This window comes from Sinohyriopsis cumingii, chromosome 5, assembly GCF_028554795.1.
Source record: "Sinohyriopsis cumingii isolate HCF-2022 chromosome 5, ASM2855479v2, whole genome shotgun sequence".
NCBI classification, from domain to species: domain Eukaryota; kingdom Metazoa; phylum Mollusca; class Bivalvia; order Unionida; family Unionidae; genus Sinohyriopsis; species Sinohyriopsis cumingii.
In genome coordinates this window covers 98,999,928-99,021,701 of record NC_142965.1, presented here as the reverse complement: position 1 = coordinate 99,021,701, position 21,774 = coordinate 98,999,928, and the positions used below count along the sequence as shown (strand labels likewise).

Below are 21,774 nucleotides of genomic sequence, written 5' to 3'. Positions count from 1 at the left end.
TAAGTGGGGCACCCTAGGGACAATGGGACTTAGCATTAAAAAGACCCCTGGGCAACTTTAGGGACAATGGAAATTTAACATGGAGAAAAATCGTGGGCAACTCTAGGGACAATGGGAATTTAACACAGAGTTTGGGTCTGTCTAGGGACAAGGGGAAATTAACATGGGAATAGAGTTTGGGCTTGTCTAGGGAAAAGGGGAATTGAATATGGGATTTTTTTTTAAAAAAAATTTTTTTAAATTTAAATTTAAATTTAGGCAATGGAAAGGCTATCTCTTTTCGAGAAATATGGCTGGCCCTGAAAAGGGCCTTTGGGTTTTCTTCTGCTTCTAGTTTCTTCTTTTTCTCCACCAAGTTCTTATTTTATCTCCAACACTCTTTCTCTTCTTTTCTTTCTTTTTTTTCTCCTGCTCTTCTTTCTTCTTCTCTTCCTCCTCTTCTTTCTTCCTCTTCTCATTTTCTTCTTCTTTTTCAATCTTTTCGTTCCATTTGCTTATTCTTATTCTTTCCTCTTCATCCTCCTTCTCCTCCTTTATCTCTTTCATGACACCACTAATCTTGTCCTTTACCTTTTTTAAGTTATTAATTTCCATCTTTACACGATGGGGACTATAGGAATAATGGTCTTCAACCAGTCTTATCAACATCTGCTCCATCATTCCTGAGTTGTCTAAAACGTCTTGTAATGTTTGTATTTTGTCCATTTGGTTAGAAGCCATCTTCTTTTTTTATTCTTTGCAGAATGGTTTGAACGACGAATACTGTGGGTTCTTATACTTAAAGCGTGTACGTGAAGGAAAACATCCCCCTAAAACGTAAAATTGATCTTACCTAGATCATGACCAAACAACGCGCGGACGTGAAGGAAAACATCCCCTACTTTTTCATTTCATATAATAAAACCCAAACTATACTCTCCACATACGCTAAGAAACAATAAACAAATCCATAATCTACTATCCACACAATCGTACGTGAGCGGGTACAAACACAAACACACAAACACAAACACACAAACACATACGCTAAGAAACAATAAACAAAATCCATAATCTACTATCCACACAATCGTACGTGAGCGCTTACAAAACCCAAACTATACTCTTCACATACGCTAAGAACAATAAACAAATCCATAATCTACTATCCACACAATCGTACGTGAGCGGGTACAAACACAAACACACAAACACAAACACACAAACACATACGCTAAGAAACAATAAACAAAATCCATAATCTACTATCCACACAATCGTACGTGAGCGCTTACAAAACCCAAACTATACTCTTCACATACGCTAAGAACAATAAACAAATCCATAATCTACTATTCACACAATCGTACGTGAGCGGGTACAAATACAAACACACAAACACATACCCTCACACTATCTTAAAAAAGAGTTAATGTTTATATTCACACTACTCTACCTACACATTGGCAAATTGATGGTTATTTCTTTTCTAGAGTATTGGGTAGCCCTGAAAAGGGCTGTTTTTTGTTTTTTTTTTTTTTTTTTTTTTTTTTTGGAACTTCATGGACACCTGGTTAATGGTGGCACCTTCCAGGCCTGGCGCCACATACACATCTTATCCCCCAGTTACTTTTTACTTTTTTGGGGGAGAGAGCAGAGGCAGGATATGTCGCTTCAGAATCCCAATTTTCGCTCTCTGGGATTCTGAAATTTATTCTCCTTCTCTTCTTTTCCTTCTCCTCCTCCTCTTCTTTGTTTCTTCTCTCCTCCTCTTTGTATCTTCTTTCCTCTTCTTCTTCTTCTTTATATCTTCTCTCCTCCTCTTCTTTTTTTCTTCTTTCCTCCTCCTCTCTTATCCTTCCCTCCTCCACAATGGCTTCCGCGGCCAGTTCATTCAACAGGCGCCTGGCATATTCCAGATGCACATGAAGTTCCAACAGTTTAGACAGTCTCGTGTTCATTTTTGGTGTTGATCAATCAACAAGGGTAGCTAGACTGCCCAGCGAGTTTCAATTTATAGTGAAAGCGCGGACGTGAAGGAAAACATCCCCCTAAAAAACATAAAATTGATGTTACCTACATCATGACCAAAAACAACAACGCGCGGACCTAAAAGAAACACTCACTCACTTTTTTATGCTACCCATCACTATTTTAAAATTTTTTATAAATCACTTCAATAGACTATCCACATACGCAAAGCAATCCAATCTAACCTCAAATCTACACCTCAAACACCAAATAAAGACATCATTTTAATCTACTATCCACACCAATGTACGTGAGCACTTACAAACACACAAACACATACACTCTCACTATCAATAAAGAGTTAGTGTTTATATTCACACTACTCTACCTACGCACATTGGCAAATCGATCGTTATTTCTTTTCTAGAGTATTTGGGTAGCCCTGAAAAGGGCTGTTTTTTTGTTTGCTATGGCATTCTTTTTTAGTTTCTAAGAATGCGATGTCCTCTGAGGATAGACTTTCTGGCAATAGGTCTGCTTCTTCGGAAAGAGAAGAAGAACTCTTTGGTGTCGATACGGCAATCGACAAAGCCTCTGTCAGCTTCAGGTTGCTGCTGTTGTTGCTGCTGTTGCTGCTGTCTCTGAAGTCTGTACTTCTCTGTCCATTCTTCTTTCTCCCTGTTCATTTCTTCTCTGAAGAGCTCTTCTATCAGGTCTTCAGTGACTTTTAACATTCTCACATTCTCTATTTCTTCTGGCTTCGGTATCAGACTGTGTCTGACCCTATGCAAATTCACGTAGGCTTCGTTGAGTTTAGCTAGTTTGGAGCACATCTTCTTAGGAGGATGAGTCGACAATGGATGGTTAGACTGGAAACAACCCGGTTCTTAAAGTCAAAGCGCGGACGTGAAGGAAAACATCCCCCACACGGTTTTTGAGTCGCAACGTTTAGTGAGTGTCATGAGAGGGATAGTAAGAAATGAAAGAGCATCAATCCAACATTCTTATAGCTAAACAAAAGACAAAGGCATTTTTTCAAAACACAACATTTTTTATTCAAAAATCACTTAACACTAAACAACAACTCTAACATTTTTAACAATAATCCAACATCATAACATCAAACAATTTTTTTCAAAATACAACATTTTTTCCACAGTCTCATCACATTCCATCTTTAAAGTTTCTCCACTAGGTAAAGAGGGATAACAGTCTTCCATGGTTTCTAGTAATCTAGGATGACTTCTCTCAAACTGTTGATTTCTATGGTATTATCGAATTCTGCATACAGGATGACGTTCACCGTTTCATCAGGGTCTCGGTCTTTAAACTGAATTTCCACACGAATCTGACCGGATTTTATAGGGTGGAAATGTCCCTCGTCGCTGCCTTGGTCTGGAGTGAAATCGAAAGCCCACAAAGCGTAGCCTCCTGCATAATCCTTGTACGTAATACCGTGACTGGTATTGGTTCCTAACTGTCCGGTGGCTTCGTACAGGGACAAGTACGATCTCAAGTAATTCTTCTTGGTAAAGTCAGGTTCGAAAGGTCGGGTACACAAGGTCTTGCCATCGCAACTGACTTCGATTTTGGACATGCCAAAGTGTTGAAAGTAGAAAGGATTTTTTTCGGCAGCTCCATTGAAGGCTGTATTCTCGACGATACCAACGATCAAACGTTTGGGTAACTGTCCTTGGAACAGATGATCTTCGATCATGGATCGCTGTCCCTTGGGAATGGTGAAGGTTTTCACTTCCACGTGTCGTATGGGATACTTGGCGGTCGTTCTGCTCAACGTCTGACTGATGTCGTTTCCCACTTTAGGTAACACTTCCACACGGCGTACGTAGAGTCTGGCTTCTAGGATTTTGGTTTTGTAACCGTCACTATCAGCCATCAAATGGAAAGCGACACTGCTACGATTCAGTCTCAGGCGGACATCCACCCCGTTCAGCAAATACTTTTCTTGCAACCACATGTCCAAATGCAAACGATCCATCAGTTCTAAACTTGTGTCGGCTCCCGTGATTCTCTTTCTTCGTTCTAGAAATCCATCATTGTTGTCTTTCTTTTCATCAGTTTCCAATATTTCAAACTTGGTAGGTTCGTCAGCTTCCCATACCACACAGGCATTGAGATGAGTGTTCTTGGCATCTATTCCGTACGTCAAGAGATTTTCCAGGTAGGCACGATAAGGGTAAGTATCCATGCTGCTACTGACCAGTTTGTTATTCAAGTACAAGTCCACTCCACTGAACAAGGAATGCATGAAATTGTTGATGGGAGCTACTGCTTCATCGTCTATAGCACCTCCAGTCTTATGTAGAATTTTGACTTTCAGGTACAAGTAACTGCTATTCAGATCGGTGTAATCTTCGGGCTGTCCTTTGATTTCAAACTCGATGGGAGCGGAATCGGTCAGTGAGGAGACGGGGTGAAATTCCACCCACTGGGATTCTTGCATGGTCATCATGGTGGGGGGCATGGCAAACAGATCCAGTTCCGTCTTGGAACAAGCGCAAGATTCTCGGTGCATCATTTTTTTGTCCCTTTTCTCAATAATCGAAAACGTCTAAGTCTCGAACGGTTCTTCTTTTCTTGGCCTTTCTCGCTTGAAGTCTGGTGAAAGGATGTTTTCTTCGTCGTCTCTTTCTGCCTTGTCCTTGCTGAATGCCTGACTCGGTAGCGTGCAGGGCATTTATAGGTGTTTCTCGTTGGCTTAAAATGTCTTTGCCCGTTTGCAGCAAGACATTTTTGCCTGCCCTCATGAAGGCTTCTTTAGGGTTTTGTTTGTCGATGATGACATTTTGGAGAAATTCTTTGCCTTGCGTCAGTGCCGCATCTTTCAAGGCGTGCAATCCGCGTGTCACCATCGGTTTCAACACTGGGGCCACCGAACGAAAGGCCGATTTTAACATGTCTCCTAAGCCGTGTCCTCGCTGTCGAGCAACCCCTCGGTACACTGGATACATGACTTAAGAGTCGTGAGAGAACCGTTTTCGAAAATGGAGTTTCACCGTGACTTTTCCTTTGGTGAATGGAATATTTTGTCCCAGATCTCCTTTTATAGCAATGTTGACCGTGTCCAATTACGACTTACTGACAGGCAAATAGTGAGGATGGACAAATTCGCGGTGGACGTGGTAAGTGTTTCCACCTTCCTCGTCAGTGTTCGTGGCAGAATCCACTTTGAAAGGAATGACACGCAGTAACGGTACGGAGGTGTGTCCCACCACGTTGTACTCCACCACATCGGAATACACGAACATCAAATTCAGTCCTTGGTTCAGTTCTACCGGGGCACGAAATAACTTGCTAAAAGACTCGTTGTCGTAAACGATGGGTAATTCGCTTTTCTTCATCATGCTCATTCTCAGGTTCATGTCTCCGCCCAACATGTCATACAATTCAGGACAAAATAAAATGGACAGGATTTTACTCCGTTCAAATTTCATCAAGAAGCGACGAGCTGTTTTGTGGTACTCCATGGTGACACTTTTGTTAACATGCTCCAAAGCTTTCAGAAACACGGCATTAAACCTGGAGGCTATGTTGCTGACCAAATGTTGACCACTAAAATAATAGCCTGGGGAAATGAACAAGTGATAGGTGGTGTACTTTTGTGTACGGGTTTTCTTGTCATATTTGACATTGCTATCCATCCACTGTTGCAATTGTTTGTCATGAACTTCCACATCAAAAAAATTTTGATTGGGAAGGACATTGAGGACTTGGGTCGGGTGAATCATTTCTACTAAAGCCACTTCCCAATGGGCTTCGTGATCTAAGGGGATGGCTTGAGGTAATTTGGCCGTGTAACAGCACAACGTGTTCTTGGGAAACACCTCCATGGAACTGTCACTGGGTAAGGTTAAGTAAAATTGGTTTTGGTGACTCATAATTCCAGAGTTCTGTGGCTGTCCGAGGGGTTAGTGGATGTCAGAGGCGTGTCTCCGCCCAAAATGGGGTTCTGGTTGTGGTTGGAGTGGTGACTGGCACTGGCACTGGACACAAGGTTCCCGGGGTTCCCGTTCGAGGTGAATTTCAGGGAGGGATTAGGAAGCAGGTAACCGATGCAACTGCTCAATAAAATGGTCCACAATTGTTTGTCTCCTTGTTGCAAACTCAAATTGGCGATGGCTGCCCCGATGACACAATACACCACGAAGATTTGGCAGAAAAAGACGATTTGCGTTTTAGGCACACGTTCTCCACACCACACCCACAAGGGTTGTTTTTGTAAATCTTGCACAGAAGAACTGGGTGAAGGAGGAGTGGTTGACGTAGCTGCGTCTGTGTGAAAGGGCATGATGGTCACTTCTTTTTATAGTCGATGACTTGCGAAGCGTCGATCCAAGAATCAAAACTGGGTGGATATCCTTTCCAACGTACTTTGACTTCTTTGACACGTCGTTTGCCCACTTTACGGGTTCTGCGTTCGAGAATGCTTTCGATGTCGTACACGTCGTCTTCTTTTTTGGTCACACGTTGTAACTCGGGCAAATAAAACGTTCCTTTGAGCACTTCTCCGTTCATGTCTTCCAATTTATAGACGGCAGGATGACGGCCATGCACTCGTCCAGTGACGCGAAACAATTCGGTCATCCAGTTAGGTAGGTAACCTTTGTCGAAAGTGCGTTTGGTTTTGCCAATGCGCACCCAATCTCCTATGGCCAACATTCCACTTTTCTCGGGGACAGCCCTCGTCGGGGACGTACCAAACAGACGCTCAAACACCAACACTTCGTTGTTGGGAGTCACGTCTTGCGGGGCACGTCCGATGCTTCGATGGTAAGATTGGTTGTATGCTTGCACCAGGTGCGGTAAGATGTCGATGTACTTCAGAGTGTGGTGATGCGTAAAATATTTCCACATGCGTTCTTTCAAAGTGCGTTGAAAACGTTCCACGATGCTGGCTTTGGTTTCGGGATTCTCGGTGGTAAAAAAATGAATGTCACGTTTCTTTAATTCTTTTTGGAAAGCTTGGTTTAGAAATTCGGTGCCTTTGTCCGTTTGCCATCGAAGAGGGTGACGACCGCTTTGTTTCAACACCCGTTGCAGGGCTCGCACTAACTCGCTGATCGATTTGGAAGTCAAGGGTACGATCCAGGCAAATTTGGAAAAGACGTCGATGACACAAAACAAATATTTGTAGCCACGATTGTAGCTGGCCAAATGAGAGACATCGGCTAAATCGGCTTGCCATTGATGATCGATGCCTTCCACTCGGGTGCGACTTCTGGAAAACTTGCGTCGAATGGGTTTGGGTAAAGTGTAGGTAGCTTGTTCTTGTAACCATCGTTGCACTTGAGGTAAACGGAGACTTTTCAGTCGCGTTTTGGCAGCATGATACAATTTTTGAACTCCTGTGTAACCTGCAGGATGGGAGGGATCATAGTAAATGCTGGCTAAGACTTTTTCCATTTTTTTGTGTTGGTTGGTGTGTTAATAAGACACCCACTCTTGGAGGATGCTACTCTTTTTCTCTTGGGGTATTTTCTTGGATTGCAATGCTTTGCGTGTGCGGCCAGCAATAGGTGTCGAAGAGGAGAAGGATGTCTGAGCGGGGGATATCGGTTCTTGTTTCACTTCTGTCTTCACTTCTGTCTTCACTTTCTTTTTCTCTTGTGAGGAAGAAGGGGTGGCCATCATCTTTTTAATCCATCCAATTCTGGAGGTAGGTGGTGTTGTTAACTTGCGTACTTTTTCTGGTGGAGTTTGAAACCCTTCCTCTTCTTCTCCTTTTTCTGTCTTGGTCACAGGTACTGGTGGTACTGGTACTGGTACTGGTGATGGTGCTGGACTTTTCATCAAGGTCTTAAAATCTTTCAGAGTGGGTAGAGCTGTTTCGTCTAAAGCTTTCTGGTGAAAGAGTTGCAGTCGTTGCAAGAGTTGACCGTACTTTTGCGATTTTTCTGTTTCGGACAAATCTTGGCGATCCATCAAGGACTGCAATTCGTGTTGTAACTGGGACATCTCGCTCAAATGGGGATTGGGAGGTAAATGCGGGGTGTGTTGTTCTTGCCACCGATGGTATTCCATCCATCGTTTGTAAGGCACTAAAGCTAGTTTTCGTCCTTCCATGGGGTTGTCAGGGGTCGATTCTGAGATCTTGGAACTTCCGAGGCCTTCTTATCTTGCTCCCACCAGTCCTCCCAACATGGTTCCCAAGACTCCTTTCAGTATGGGGCCTAACAAGAGAGGTAAAATACCTCCACGTTGCACTAACATCTTCTTTTTTTGATGCATGGGAATTTTCTTTTGAACCATTTGGCAAAGAACGTGACGATGTTTGCCTAAGCATTGTTTCTGGTGTTTGGACAAAGGGATCGTGCCTTTCAAAACGTTCAAACAACATTCGCACACGGTATCGATGACCTCTTTGGAGGCCGTTTGAATGAGTTTTTTTCGTAGGGGTGGAGAAGCTTTGGACAGGACAGATAACATGTCCCCATGTTTGGCTAAACGTGGTGGCAGTCCTTTCCTTTTCTTTCCTTGGGGTTTTCTGGAGGGTGACATCTTTGAGTCTTCAGGAGCACCAAAAAACACTGATACCCCGACTTGGTCACAGGCCTTTTTTATACTGGAATGCGTCGCCACTGATTGTCTTGACGTCATATTAGTTTGAGGACAGGCATGACACGTCGTGCAGGGGTACGTAACGGACTAAATCGAGCCAGTTCTTGCTTGGACAAATCCAGTAAACCTTGTAACATGCCCGATCTTTCTTGAACTTTGATTTTGGGAGAAGGTTCTTTGTGAGCAGCAGCCACTGCCACTAAATTGGAAGGTCCTGCCGCTGGGGAAGTTCTTTTGGGTGTCATCACCGGAGAAGTTCTTGGTGTGATCAACGTCTCCAAGTACTCTTCAGTTCTGGGTGTCATTAACGGAGAAGTGGACAAACGTGAGGCTGCCGGAGACGCAGTCACCGCCGTGGCAGGTCGTGGTTTGCGAGTGTAAGGTTGCGTCCTGGCCGAAGTGCCTCCCTTGCGACTAGTTTTCTGTGGACTTTTCTTTTTCTGGGGACTTTTTCTCTGTTTCTTTTTCTGGGGGCTTCTTTTCTTTTTCCGGGGTGGTGGTGTCTGGTCAGAGGAGGGCCCTGCCACTGGAGAAGTTCTCCTTGGGGACCTGGTCTTTTTCTTCTTGGGGCTTCGTTGGACTTTTGCCTTGGGTATAACTTTGGGGGCATTAGGATCCCATCTTAAGAGTGAGCGAATGATGACCCCTCCTAGAGTACCGCTCCCTCCAGGTTTCAAAATAATTTGTTTTTTGGTTTGAGTGTCGATGCGGGGATCGGCCAGTTGGACCAAAGCGACTTTGTTTCGATCGAAAAAGCGTTTGGTTTGATGAGGAATCTGAATGATTCCTTGGAGTAATTGATGTGCCGTCACCGTGAACCATCGTAAGACTTCTTTGAGACTAGCTTCTAAGACACGAGCTCGTGTTTGTGGATCTTTTTCTCGACTGATGCCATACAAGGCACGAATCAATTTGGCGGGAAGATGCGACTGAAGGGACGTCATGTTCACACTGTGTGAGACAGACGAAAAAGGGTCTGAGGTTTTTATAGATTTTTTTATGGGGAGTGAAATGAAGTCGAGGACGGAGACGTGTACAGGACAGGCCCTCCGTCTTGGCACCAGTGGTGAAACAAGTGGGTACGAAATCGCAAATCCACGGGAGTCGTAGGTTTCAAATCGACGAGTAAATAGGCGTGTGGCGTTTGAGTGGCATCGTCGTACGCCTGAGTCAGCCAAGGCATTCCTAACTGTTTGGCTAAGACTTGCACTTGAGATTTATCTCGAGGGCTTTTAAACAAGACCACGTAATGCGCATTGAGACTGATGGTGCGATGGGCTTTACTTTGTTGAAACAAATTTTGGGTGATGTAAACGACACTGGCATTACGGTGATGCCCTTTGCGCGTGAACCACAGTTTAATTTCTTCTTCGTCTTCTCCTAACATGTCGTCGAAAATGACCAAATGGGTTAGACGGGAGTCAGAGACGATGCCATCGTCTTCTTTAGGAATGCCTTCCACAAACACGATGGAATCGCCTTGACTTTCTCGCAAGAGGCTGTACGCCGATTGCCACTCTTTGTAACACCACACGATTCGTTGAGGGGGTCGATCGATCAAATGATGTTTATGTTCGATCAAACGTTTGACGAATTCGGTTTTGCCTGAACCGCTAGGTCCAGCAATGAGCATGTTAAAGGGATGGCGAAGATACAAAGCCTCCCAACTGGCACGATCTAAGTGTTCGTCGATGACTTTGACAGTAAAGGAAGAGGGAGCAGAGACAGCAGAGGTAGCCATGGTGTGAGAAATGTCACTTGTGACACGAAAAACAAACAAGACAAGAGTTTATATACTTTTTCAGAACACGTTTATTGAATGTTTTTTTCAAACATGAATACGAAAGACAAAAAATACATAAAAGCCAAAGGCTTAAGTACAAGAATAAAAGGCACATGATAACCATGAACGTGGAATAAACACAAGTGTCTGTACAACATGTTTTGGGTAAAGTTCTAACCAGTTCTATAGTAGGGGTAAGGTCACACAAGTGTCCTCCCGAAAGGGTCTTTCAGGCCTGTCCACGACAGTCCTGTCCTGGGTGACGGGTTCTTCTGGCACCGTCACTAACACAGGTTGAAAAGTAACTTTTTTCCTTGAATAACTCTCGTGCATACTGGGCCACCTCTTGTGTCCAAGCCTCAAAACCCTGGTCTCGGTGATGTCCAACATTTGACTCCTAACCAATCTGGTTTCTTCTTCGTCAACGACATGGTAAGTTACTTCAATGAACAATGAACTATCGATCTTGCCTAGGGTTCCTTTTCATATACAGACCAATACTGACGTGACCGTACGGTAAGGTGAAGTGATTGGGAAGTCGCACTCGCTTCTGGTATACAATTTGATAGACTTTTTCCAAGGGTCGACTAACGATATGGTGAGTGGGTAAACGTACAATCTTGTTCGGTTGATAGGTGGTCACTTTAAAGTTTCCATCCTCTCCCGATTGCAAGGCTTCTTTCAATACCCCAAAGTTGACCACTCGACTGGTACGATGATTCAGAGTCAGTCCTTTCACTTTGCACGTCGTGTGCACTTCTCCTTGTTTGTCCCGGTATTCGTAGCCGTAATTTTTGGGACCACCACTGACGAAACTTAGAATCTTGTCGTCGGGATGCTCGTCTGTCCAGGCTCCTAAACGGTCTCCTTCGATGTCAGGGTGCTGTTGACTCTGGTGATGGATGTAAATGCAACTGTCCGTGTCAAAGTACAGGACGCGTTCTTCTAACAGTTCTAAAGCTTCGTACAATTTTAAGCGAGCATGAGCTGTCACGTAAGCCGCAATGATGACATTTCCAAAAGGGTCGTCTTGTACAAAGTCCAGATCTTCTTCGTAATTGACCAAGATCAAATCCTCTCGAACGACGTCCACGTGTTTCATGTATTTGGTTTTGTCGTGAATCATCTGGAAGTAGCGGGAAGGTTCTGTCAAATATTCCGTCTTGGGTAAACACGGTCGTTGTGCCATTTTACCCCACAAGCAATTTAACATCACTTTGGCAAACGATTGCCTGCCTTCGTTTTTTTCGATGTGGTCTAAAGAGATGCCTTCTTGTTCGTAGTATTTCTCTTTGAATTGTATTTGGTCTTCGGGAGTGTGACACCAGGAAGGATAGCCGCTGGCTTCTTGTTTCAGTTTCAAAAAGGCATCCACGTAGTCGGCGAAAATGCCTTTCTGGGTAGGGTCACCCTTGTGGTACTGTTGTGTCTTGGGAAAGTGGCAAATTTCGTACACTTCTAACAGTTGGTATCCCATGTCCAGAGCTTTGAACAATTCCACGCTGACCCAGGTTCCCGTCAAGGCCCGTTCTTCCTGGCTGTGATGGCAAGGTTGGTCCTGGTTGCACGTTTCGGCACAAGTACGGCACAAGGGAAACATCAGTTTGCCTTGACAATGGTGAGGTAAGACGGGATGGTATAGGTTCGTGGGAGGCAAAACTTTACACTTGATCAAGCCTTCGTATTGTCGAATGTTTTTCAGGTCGATGTGTTCCGTCAGCAATTGCGGGTGCCCTACAGGAAAGCGACAATATTTGCACACGTAGGGATACAGCGAACACACGTCCAAGTATTTGATTTCTTCTCCTTTCTCTTCGTTGGCTTGGTACAGCAAACAGGTGGCATGGGTCCTTCCTACGTACAAACTATCCCTCGGGTTCAGCGGGTCCATGAACTGGTAACTTTCCACGAGGCGTTTAAACTCGGGATCGGTTTTCATACGGTGATCGTATTCGTGTTCCCACATTTCCACCACTTGGTATCCTTGCTGTTCTAGCTTTAGGCGTCGCTGACAAGTGTCCTGGTACAGGTCTTCCATGGTCCGTTGTAAAAACTGATTTTTAGTGTCACGGTCAGGGTAGCAGACGGGACATCCGTGAAATAAGCAACCGTTAAACTCGTACACGATCTTGGGGTTTTCTAAGTCCCAGCCATCGACCGAATACGTTCCGATGGTCTTTTCGCCTCCTCCGTTGCGGGCATGCTGAATCCATTTGTCTTCCTTGTCGCACAAGTAATGTAACCAACGTAGGGCTTTGACATAGTATTGACGCTTGACATAGTGAGTCGTTTGAGGACTGATGACAGCCACGGTGTTTTCAGGCATGAATCGTTGGCGGTACACTAAGGAACACGCTTTGGCAATGGTGCAAGCTTCTTTCAAAGGATCGACCCCTCTGTGTTCCATGAACAGTTCTCGAAATTTTCCACAGCAACGCCGTAAAATGTCCACGTCGGAACGACAATACTTTAACATTTCTTCCTGAAAGTCGAAAGGGTCCGAGGCGTGAGCTTGGTACCAAGCGTAGAAAGCTTCTCGTTGTTCGGTACGCATGTTGTCGGGGTCGTAATAGTGAGCCTCAGGCAAATGGGGTAGAACAGCATGTTGATTGGCTTCCGTATTGAAAAAGTGTGGAAAGTACCCTTTAGCCATTTCTGTCATTCCAAACGTTTTAGGCATTCGGCTCAAAGGCATGGCCAAGTAACTCATCGAATCTTTAAACTGTACTTGTCCCACTTGCATGAAAATGATTTTGGCTTCATTCAAAATCACTTTAGGACGTTCGGTGCCATGTTCCGTATAGTACCTCAAAAGAAACTGTCCATCGTATCCGGAGAAATTGTGAGCCATCACTGTGGCATGACGATGACAATCTCCGTAACGTTCGATGTCCTCTTGGCTCCACGTCTTGTCGATGGGGTCTAAGACCCATTGGGCAAAATCGGCTAACGTGTTTGGTCCCCGAAAGATTTTTTCACGCCCTCCGGGAATCTTGCTGCAGTGAGGGCAATGACTGAAGATAGGTTCTTGAATGCACTTCTCGCACGCTCGATGAGCCACGCAGAAATTAGGAATGTGAATGCCGGTCTCTTGCATGCATTCGAAATCGAAAAAGATGAAATTGCCTTTCTTCTTGTGACCGTCCTCTTTCTCTGGTGGGGGTTGGTATTTTTGCATGTAGCATTCGTGTTCCAAGTCCACGATGTGGTGACAAATGTGACATTTGTTCTTTCCTCGACATACGTGTGCCTTGGCATTGTTGGTAAGTATGCCTTGTCCACAGGTTGGGCACAATCTCAGGAGTTGACAAGCACATTTCTTCTGTGAACCTTGTGTTTTCAAATGTTGCTGGTAACAGGCAGGGCTGACAAACGTGCGCAGACAAGTCGAACAAGGCACTGGTTCTTCGCTCAGACAGGGTGGAGAGGCCAAACATCCTGGGCATTTCAATCCACAATGCTTGTGTTGCTCTCGATTGTTATAACCATAATCACATTTCTCACAATAATAACTGTATCCCAGGAATCCAGTGATACTGGTAATGGTATCGAAATGGTCATCGTGATGATAGACATGAATGTATTTTCCGTCCTTAAAATCCTGTCCTCGAAACAACAGAGACCCGCGCATTTCTTGAGGGTGCACTTTCAAGGTGTAGCGTGGAGCTAGGGCATCTTGCAATTTTTGCATCTCAGGAATGCCACAGGGTGTGTCTTTGGACAGGCCAGCTTGTTGCAACAGGAGTTCTGCTTCGTTTCGTTGTTTGGTTCGGTTCGATTTTCGAATGTTCTCCCAGGTTCTTTTCCATTCTACCGTGTCGTTCTTGTTGGCATAGGTTCGTCCCACCACGATGGCTCGAGCTAAACACATCTGGTCTTGAGGGTTGTTAATTCGGACGAGACTTGTTTTGGTGTTGCGAAGGTCGTCCACCAATAACATCTTTTTGCGTCCTGTCCCTTGAGGAGGAGAGACGTGAGCCATTTTCAGTGTGGCTTTACCATCGGTGATGTCAAACTGGTCATTAGATTGTTGTACGTGTTGAATCTTGTCCATGACTTTGGAAGGGGTCAGTTCTGCGGGTCTGCTAAACTCGATCCAAACAGGGGATTTCAAACTGTCGTGATCTATGGATAGTGTCAAGCGATCGTCTTCTTTGGGTTGACATTGTCGCTTGAGTGCAGTGAGCAAAGAATCCCACATCTCGGTGATAAACCCTTCTGCTTTCTCTAAGGGTACGTCGGCCTTGAAATCTTTAAACTTCACCATGTAGGTGTAAGCCGTGGTTCTAAATTTTCTAGAGGAGCGCTTTTCCGTCTCTCGAATGGAATAGTATTTTTCAGGGTTGAGTAAGGGTGACGAACTTGGTTTAGAGGGTTCGGATTCTGGTTCACTCATGTCCTCTTCAAAATCACTGGCATGAATTTGTGCCAAGATTTCATCCCTGGTACGAGGCGATAGATCACGTTTCTGCCTCTTACTTTCTTCTTCTTCTTTCTTCTCGAATGAATAGGATCGTTTCATCTTGAGTGCAAAACGTCAAATGACTCAAGTTCAAACACCATAGACTAATTTATAGTCATGGCAAACCAGCGTATATAAAAAGGGTGTGTCTTGTCCTTTCACTATTCATTTCACTCTCAAACCGAGGAGAACGATGGAAGAGACTACCCAGATGGAACGTTTCGTCAGAGCTTTGCGAGGGGTCATTAGAAAATTCTCTTCAGACCAGCCGACGGACTACTCTCCTTCCTTTCGAGATAAAAGTCAAGACACTTGCTATATCTGTCAGAAGAAAGGGCATTGGTCTTCAGAGTGTCCAGACCGTCAAAAAAGAAAAAAAACAGGGGCTAAAAAAGACAAAAGTCAAGATACTTGTTATTATTGTAAAGAAAAAGGACATTGGTCTCCAGATTGCCCAAAAAAGAAACAAGAGGAGTCAGAAGAAAAGAAGGATTCTTCAGAAGAAGAGAGGGATTCTTCGAAAGAAGAGAGGGATTCTTCAGAGGAAGAAGAGGAAGAAAAAAGACAATTCTATTTAAAAGAAGCAAAGAAACAGGAGAAAAAAAGAAGAAGGGAAGAAAGCGAGGAGGAAGAAGAAGAGGAAAAGAGTGTGACGGTGAAGAAATTCAAAAAACAGAGAGACTAAACAAGGAGAAAGAAGAAGTCAATGAACTTTTAATTAAAGTGTTCTGTGGTGAATTGTGAATTGGATTGTAACAATGGATAAAAGAATACATGAATGATATAAGGTAAGTGTCTTTGAGTTTTGATTTTAAAATAAGAAGCTACACTCATGCACTCATACACAGACACGTACTATAAGGGTAAAATGGGTGGGGTTTATTTTTGAGTTATTGGCAAATTGAAATTGTATTTCTTTTCGAGAAATGTGGGTAGCCCTGAAAAGGGCCTTTTTATTTTGGTGTAGGGGTGAGTTTAACCAATCAACTTTAACTGCCTTAAGCCTTTGCCACGGCCAAGGCCTGCTTCTGATGATTGGGTTGAAATCACTAAGGGTGGTACAACAGGCATAGTCACAGGGTTGGCGTGTTTAGCTCGGGAAGGTCGTATTCTCTTCGGTCGTGATAAAGAAGTCTGATACATTTGTTTCAGACTTCTTAACTCCGCTAAAATGTCCAGCAGTACCGTAGCCGTTTGATTTTCACCCTCTTGTTTCTTTGCTGCTACTTCTTCTTGCTGTTGTTGCTGTTGTTTTTTTCTTACCTCTTCTTGTTGCTGTTGCTGTTGCTGTAGGAGAAAAGCTTGTTCCGCTTCCTTTTGTCGTTGCATAAATTTCTCCAATTCTTCTTTCTGTCTCTGTCTAAAATTCTCCACTTGCGGTAATGAAGAAGGTAACGAAGGTTCCGGAACAAATTCTTGCAAGGTAAGAAAATCCACAAAATCCCAATGTACCTCTTCTGAAAGTAAGTCCGGGTTCCCTTGGGCAGTCTCCCCTGCTGGTGCACCCCAATGGATCGTTTTCTGAGTTTCCGTCATGTTGAATCACTGTCGCATAGATTGACTGCACACAAGCGCTAGCGAATCTATATAGACCAACTGACGTCACAGCCTACTCTCTTTGGATTGGATGCGGGCTGACTGAATTTTGTAACGCGTGTTTGGATTGGTGAATGAACTCAATCCGTTTCAATCCTACCTCTACCTATAAATAAGCGCAGTTCAGTGCATTGATTCACTTGTTCTCGTCGCTTCAAGATGTGGACCGATGTGCAATCTTCTACGCTTGTGTCTTCCATGATGTTCCGGACGGACATACCCATGTATGTCCGATCCAAGTGGACCATTGTCCACAGGACAAACACCAGCCTGTGGATACGTAGGATCTACGTTGAAAGACAAGGATGCCTGAAAAGAGTGCTGATTTACGGACCAACAGTGAGACGTAGCCTGAGGACAAGAAGAAGACCAATGCGGTACCCTTTATGTTAATGAATACATTAACATAAACCCAAAGGCCCTTTTCAGGGCCAGCCATATTTCTCGAAAAGAGATAGCCTTTCCATTGCCTAAATTTAAATTTAAATTTAAAAAAAATTTAAAAAAAAAAAAATCCCATATTCAATTCCCCTTTTCCCTAGACAAGCCCAAACTCTATTCCCATGTTAATTTCCCCTTGTCCCTAGACAGACCCAAACTCTGTGTTAAATTCCCATTGTCCCTAGAGTTGCCCACGATTTTTCTCCATGTTAAATTTCCATTGTCCCTAGAGTTGCCCAGGGGTCTTTTTAATGCTAAGTCCCATTGTCCCTAGGGTGCCCCACTTAACTACTCCCAGGAAAACCCCGGGAAGAACCACTGACCCACAAGAAGCTACTGGCAAGCTTTCTCACATACCCACATTGGCTGAATCCTGGGTTCGAACCCACGCAGACAGATGGCAGTGATCCGTAACGGAGAATGCTTTAGACCACTCGGCCACTCGGGGCCCCGCGTCAGAGTCATGTATGATACACTAAAGTGGGTGGTATTATAGAAAGGTAGAAAGATGTAGCTCTACAATGATACCAAATAATCTGGAATTTCTAGTTGCACTACAAAATACAGGGGAAAAAACTCATTTTTTGGACCCAATTTATTTCTACCCAAAATTCACCTGTGGCCAGAATCCAGTTTTGTTCAGATTTTAGTCATTTTGGTCTCATATCTAAGGCAAACCAGGTTTGAGCAGCAAACAGACAGATGAACCTTTGCAAAAAGTAGGATAAGATGGGCATTTGGAATAAAGAGTGGTCTAGATACAAAAATGGAAGTGTCTGTTTTGCAAAAAAAAATATAAAAAATATCCAACTTTTACCCTTCTGCTCATGTGCGAGCCGAATAGCCAATGAAAAACAATGTTTCTAACACAACTAGGCATTATGTTATTGGAAGATCACCTGGAAGTTGGTGTTTTTGGATGTGTTCAGAAATAGCTTTCAAAATGTGTTTCCTACTCGAATTTCAGACAAAAACGGCAAAAACCTCCAGGGGTTAATGTTAAACAACGCTTTCTGTATGCTACTTAAACTGACTTAACAACAGTTCTGACCTTAACAAAACTGGGACTCTGTATACAAAAAAAGTTCATTATATCCACCTTGCGGGGCTTTTATCTTTTCCTTTGTGCCAGTGCCACAGAATGCCAATAATTTGTCATAGGGCTTTTAGGAAGCATGCTTTTGTATTAAAAAATAAGCCCTTTCTAGTTAAATATTTCTTTTAAAGGGTATGTTACAGATGTACTTGATGATGCTAAGGTCTATTCAACTCATGCAAACAAAAAAATTATTGATGTTGATGATGTAAAACTGGCAGTGCAGTGTAGAATGGACCATTCCTTTACATCACCCCCTCCAAGAGATGTAAGTGAAGCTTATATGTAAACTCTTTATTGCATCATATTTATTTTAAGGTGTTGTCTTAACATGAAGTGTTTCCATAGTACTTAATCAAAGTTTCTTTTTTGACCTAACCCTCAGCAAATTAGCTCAGACTTGAAACTTTAAAATCTTTATTCAAAATCTTTTCTAAAATTAACTGTTACTGTATGCTTTTTAAATGACTGTTTTAGGAACAATTCCATTCATCTAAGCAATATACAGTATAATTTTCTTGCTTAATTCTAATTATACTGAGCTAATTCTATAATATCTTGTTAAATTATAGAAAATTAACAGCTTTATCTTCGTAAAGATTATTTTTTTGCAAGTCTTTATCTTATAGATAATTCGAAGGTTTTACCTTATTAACATTATTTGTAATTTTTCATCGTAACATTTATTGAATTTGACTTTTAATCAACACAGTATAGTCACTATTTTATTTTGCTGGTATGCTGTTAAACATACGTACGTACGTACATACATACATATTTTATTTTGCTGGTGTGCTGTTAAACATACGTCTGTACGTCTGTACGTATGTACGTACATACATACATACATACATACATACATACATACATACATGATGCTTGATGGAAATGCATCTTTTCTTCATTATGTATAATTCTTTACATGCTGCTGTGGTCCCCCTCGTATACAGCCACCCCTTCTGCACCGGGAAAGTGGCCTTGTAAGACGCGTGGGCTTTCTAGAGGGGGATTAAATTTTTTATGAGAAGTATATATAATGTACGTAGTAAGAAAGCTATGTACTTCAAAGCATTTAATCATCATTTAATATCTTTGCTTAAAAGTAACATTAATTATTAAAAGGTTCTTCTTGTCTTAAGAATAGAATTATTTCAGCTGAATATACATTAATAGTTCTTGTTCTTGGTGTAAGCATGACATGTGAGCAGGTATTGTTGTCATGCACATTGCAAAACCATTCAAAAACACCATTTAAATTTTGTTACACACATAATTCTCTTTCAGTTTGCTCCATTTTCTCACTGCTGTTATCAGTAAAAACATTTATTCGAGTCTTTTCTACATAAAATTGTTTGGCAAGTCCCCCTTCTTCACCTCACCCGATGTCATCGAGTAGAATAACTGACTTTCTTCTAATACATCTCTGTTTACATGATGACATGTTAATATTTGGCAATGATTTATTCAGATGTTGCTAACAGTATGTGATTTATGCAGACAAAACTTGTGTCAAGTGAACGAATGCCTTCTTTGTAAAGGAAGTGATAAATGGGTTATCACATGATTTTTCTGTCTTTGTTTGGTACCCTGATTTGTTCAAGGTTAATCACAAAATCTACTTTTAGTTTATGCTGACCCTATTATGATCTTGACAATTATGTCCAGTTGTAGGCCTAATCATTAAAGAAGAACTTGACAGATGTGTGAAGCCCAAAACTCTATCATAACATTGTTGAGCCCATTTCCTGTAAACATTGTCTTGTATAGACAATGATATAATATTAATCTTAGTGTTACATGTACTTCAGTCAACACTCCTTTCAGTAACGGAAACTTGACATTGGGAGACGTATCAACGATAGAGATAATCTGATTACTTACCTTACATGACAATGTGAATTAATTATTGGTTCTGGATAATTTGAAAAAAATAGTGACTTCTTGTAAAGGGGAACATTTTCCATTTTTGTACTAATGTGCTGGCCGCTTGTCGCATTAGAGGGGTGGCCATGTTTGAGGGGTACTTTTGAATACAAACTCATTGGTGCCAAGGGATTCTGGCCATAAGAAGTGGGTGGCTGCTGGGGGGAAGGGGGCATTCAAGAGGGGGACTACTGTATACAAATTTGGCTTGGATACATTTATGTATGTATTAATGTGTAATTGGCAGCTTTTGATGGAGATAGCACGCCACAAAAACAATCAGCAGCTTCCACTGATAAAGCCATATACAGGCCCACGACTTCCACCAGACAGGTATTGCTTGTCTTCGACAAACTACAAACTGGCAAGCAGCAGAAAAAAGGTGAGTACCTGCAGTGGTTTTTATTCAGTTGTCTACAGATCGGGGTAGAACATACCTTGGGAATGTGTGCCTATGTTTTCTTGCATGCTTAATATATATGTAAGGTGATAAACTAAATCTAGACATTTTTTAAAACTTGTATCATTATTGGCGATACTTAAATATTGAAACCCATCACCTCATCCAGTTCTGGGACAGCCTTTATTACAGTTACTGTGCTAACATGGTATAATTTAGAGTAAGTTTAAGAGAAGGTGATATCTTGGTCCAGATAAAAATTAAAAAGCTTGTTATTGATCTGTTTTTCATATTGCTGATAAATGATTATTATAAGTTATGAATATTAAAAACAGTACAGTTGGCAATAAAATGCAGTGAGAAACATGAAATGTGGCATCATTTATTGCTTATTCATTAATTATGACTGATTCGAAAGGACTTTTACTCCAGGAAAGCTGCTTCCTGATCTTTTAATCTTAATGGATTTCAATATGTAAAATATTATAATTTACATACATTTACTTGTTTAATGAAGACAAGAAAATAAAATTTAAACGTGAATCATTCAGATTTTCTATATTAGTATCAAGCATTTGATCAGGTTTTAAGTTAAATTTAACTTACCCTTATTTTGTCTTTCTCAATTTTATCATAATTCTTTTAATTCCAGGTGAAATTCGGTTTCAGATACTTGAAATAAAAATATTTAAGAAAAAAGCAAATGTTAAGAAGGATAAAAAAATTGGAAAGTTACACTGAAATACTTTAAATATATTGCATGCTTCCCATTTTATTCTGTTTTAATATATGAAATCAGCAATGGGTACAGAAGCAGTATTAAATTGTCCGTTTGCTTAAGCAGTTCTCTCTTTTACCTGTCAGAGTGTGAAGTGTGTACAAATCTGACTCTTGGTGTTATTCTGTTATAGGCCCACATGATCCAGATTGTTATGATCTATTCCATTATAGGCCCATAGAATCCAGATTGTTATGATCTGTTCCATTATAGACCCATAGAATCCAGATTGTTATGATCTATTCCATTACAAGCCCATTGAATCCAGATTGGTATGATCTATTCGATTATAGGCCCATAGAATCCAGATTGGTATGATCTATTCGATTATAGGCCCATAGAATCCAGATTGGTATGATCTATTCCATTATAGGCCCATAGAATCCAGATTGTTATGATCTATCTATTATAGACCCATATAATCCAGATTGTTATGATCTATTCCATTATAGGCCCATAGAATCCAGATTGTTATGATTTATTCCATTATAGGCCCATAGAATCCAGATTGTTATGATCGATTCCATTATAGGCCCATAGAATCCAAATTGTTATGATCTATTCCATTATAGGCCCATAGAATCCAGATTGTTATGATCTATTCCATTATAGGCCCATAGAATCCAGATTGTTATGATTTATTCCATTATAGGCCCATAGAATCCAGATTGTTATGATCTATTCCATTATAGACCCATAGAATCCAGATTGTTATGATCTATTCCATTATAGGCCCGAAGAATCCAGATTGTTATGATCTATTCCA

At 41.9% G+C, this 21,774-nt stretch overlaps 1 protein-coding gene across 1 annotated transcript in view; it reads left to right on the top strand.

Moving 5' to 3' along the window:
- LOC149799850 (transcription initiation factor TFIID subunit 9-like) overlaps positions 1–21,774 on the top strand; it is a 39,594-nt gene that overhangs the window by 3,074 nt on the left and 14,746 nt on the right. Inside the window, exons 2-3 of the mRNA XM_089959280.1 lie at positions 18,039–18,175; positions 20,078–20,212. Of these exons, the coding sequence (XP_089815406.1) occupies positions 18,039–18,175; positions 20,078–20,212 (272 nt within the window). The remainder of the gene's footprint in view (positions 1–18,038; positions 18,176–20,077; positions 20,213–21,774) is intronic.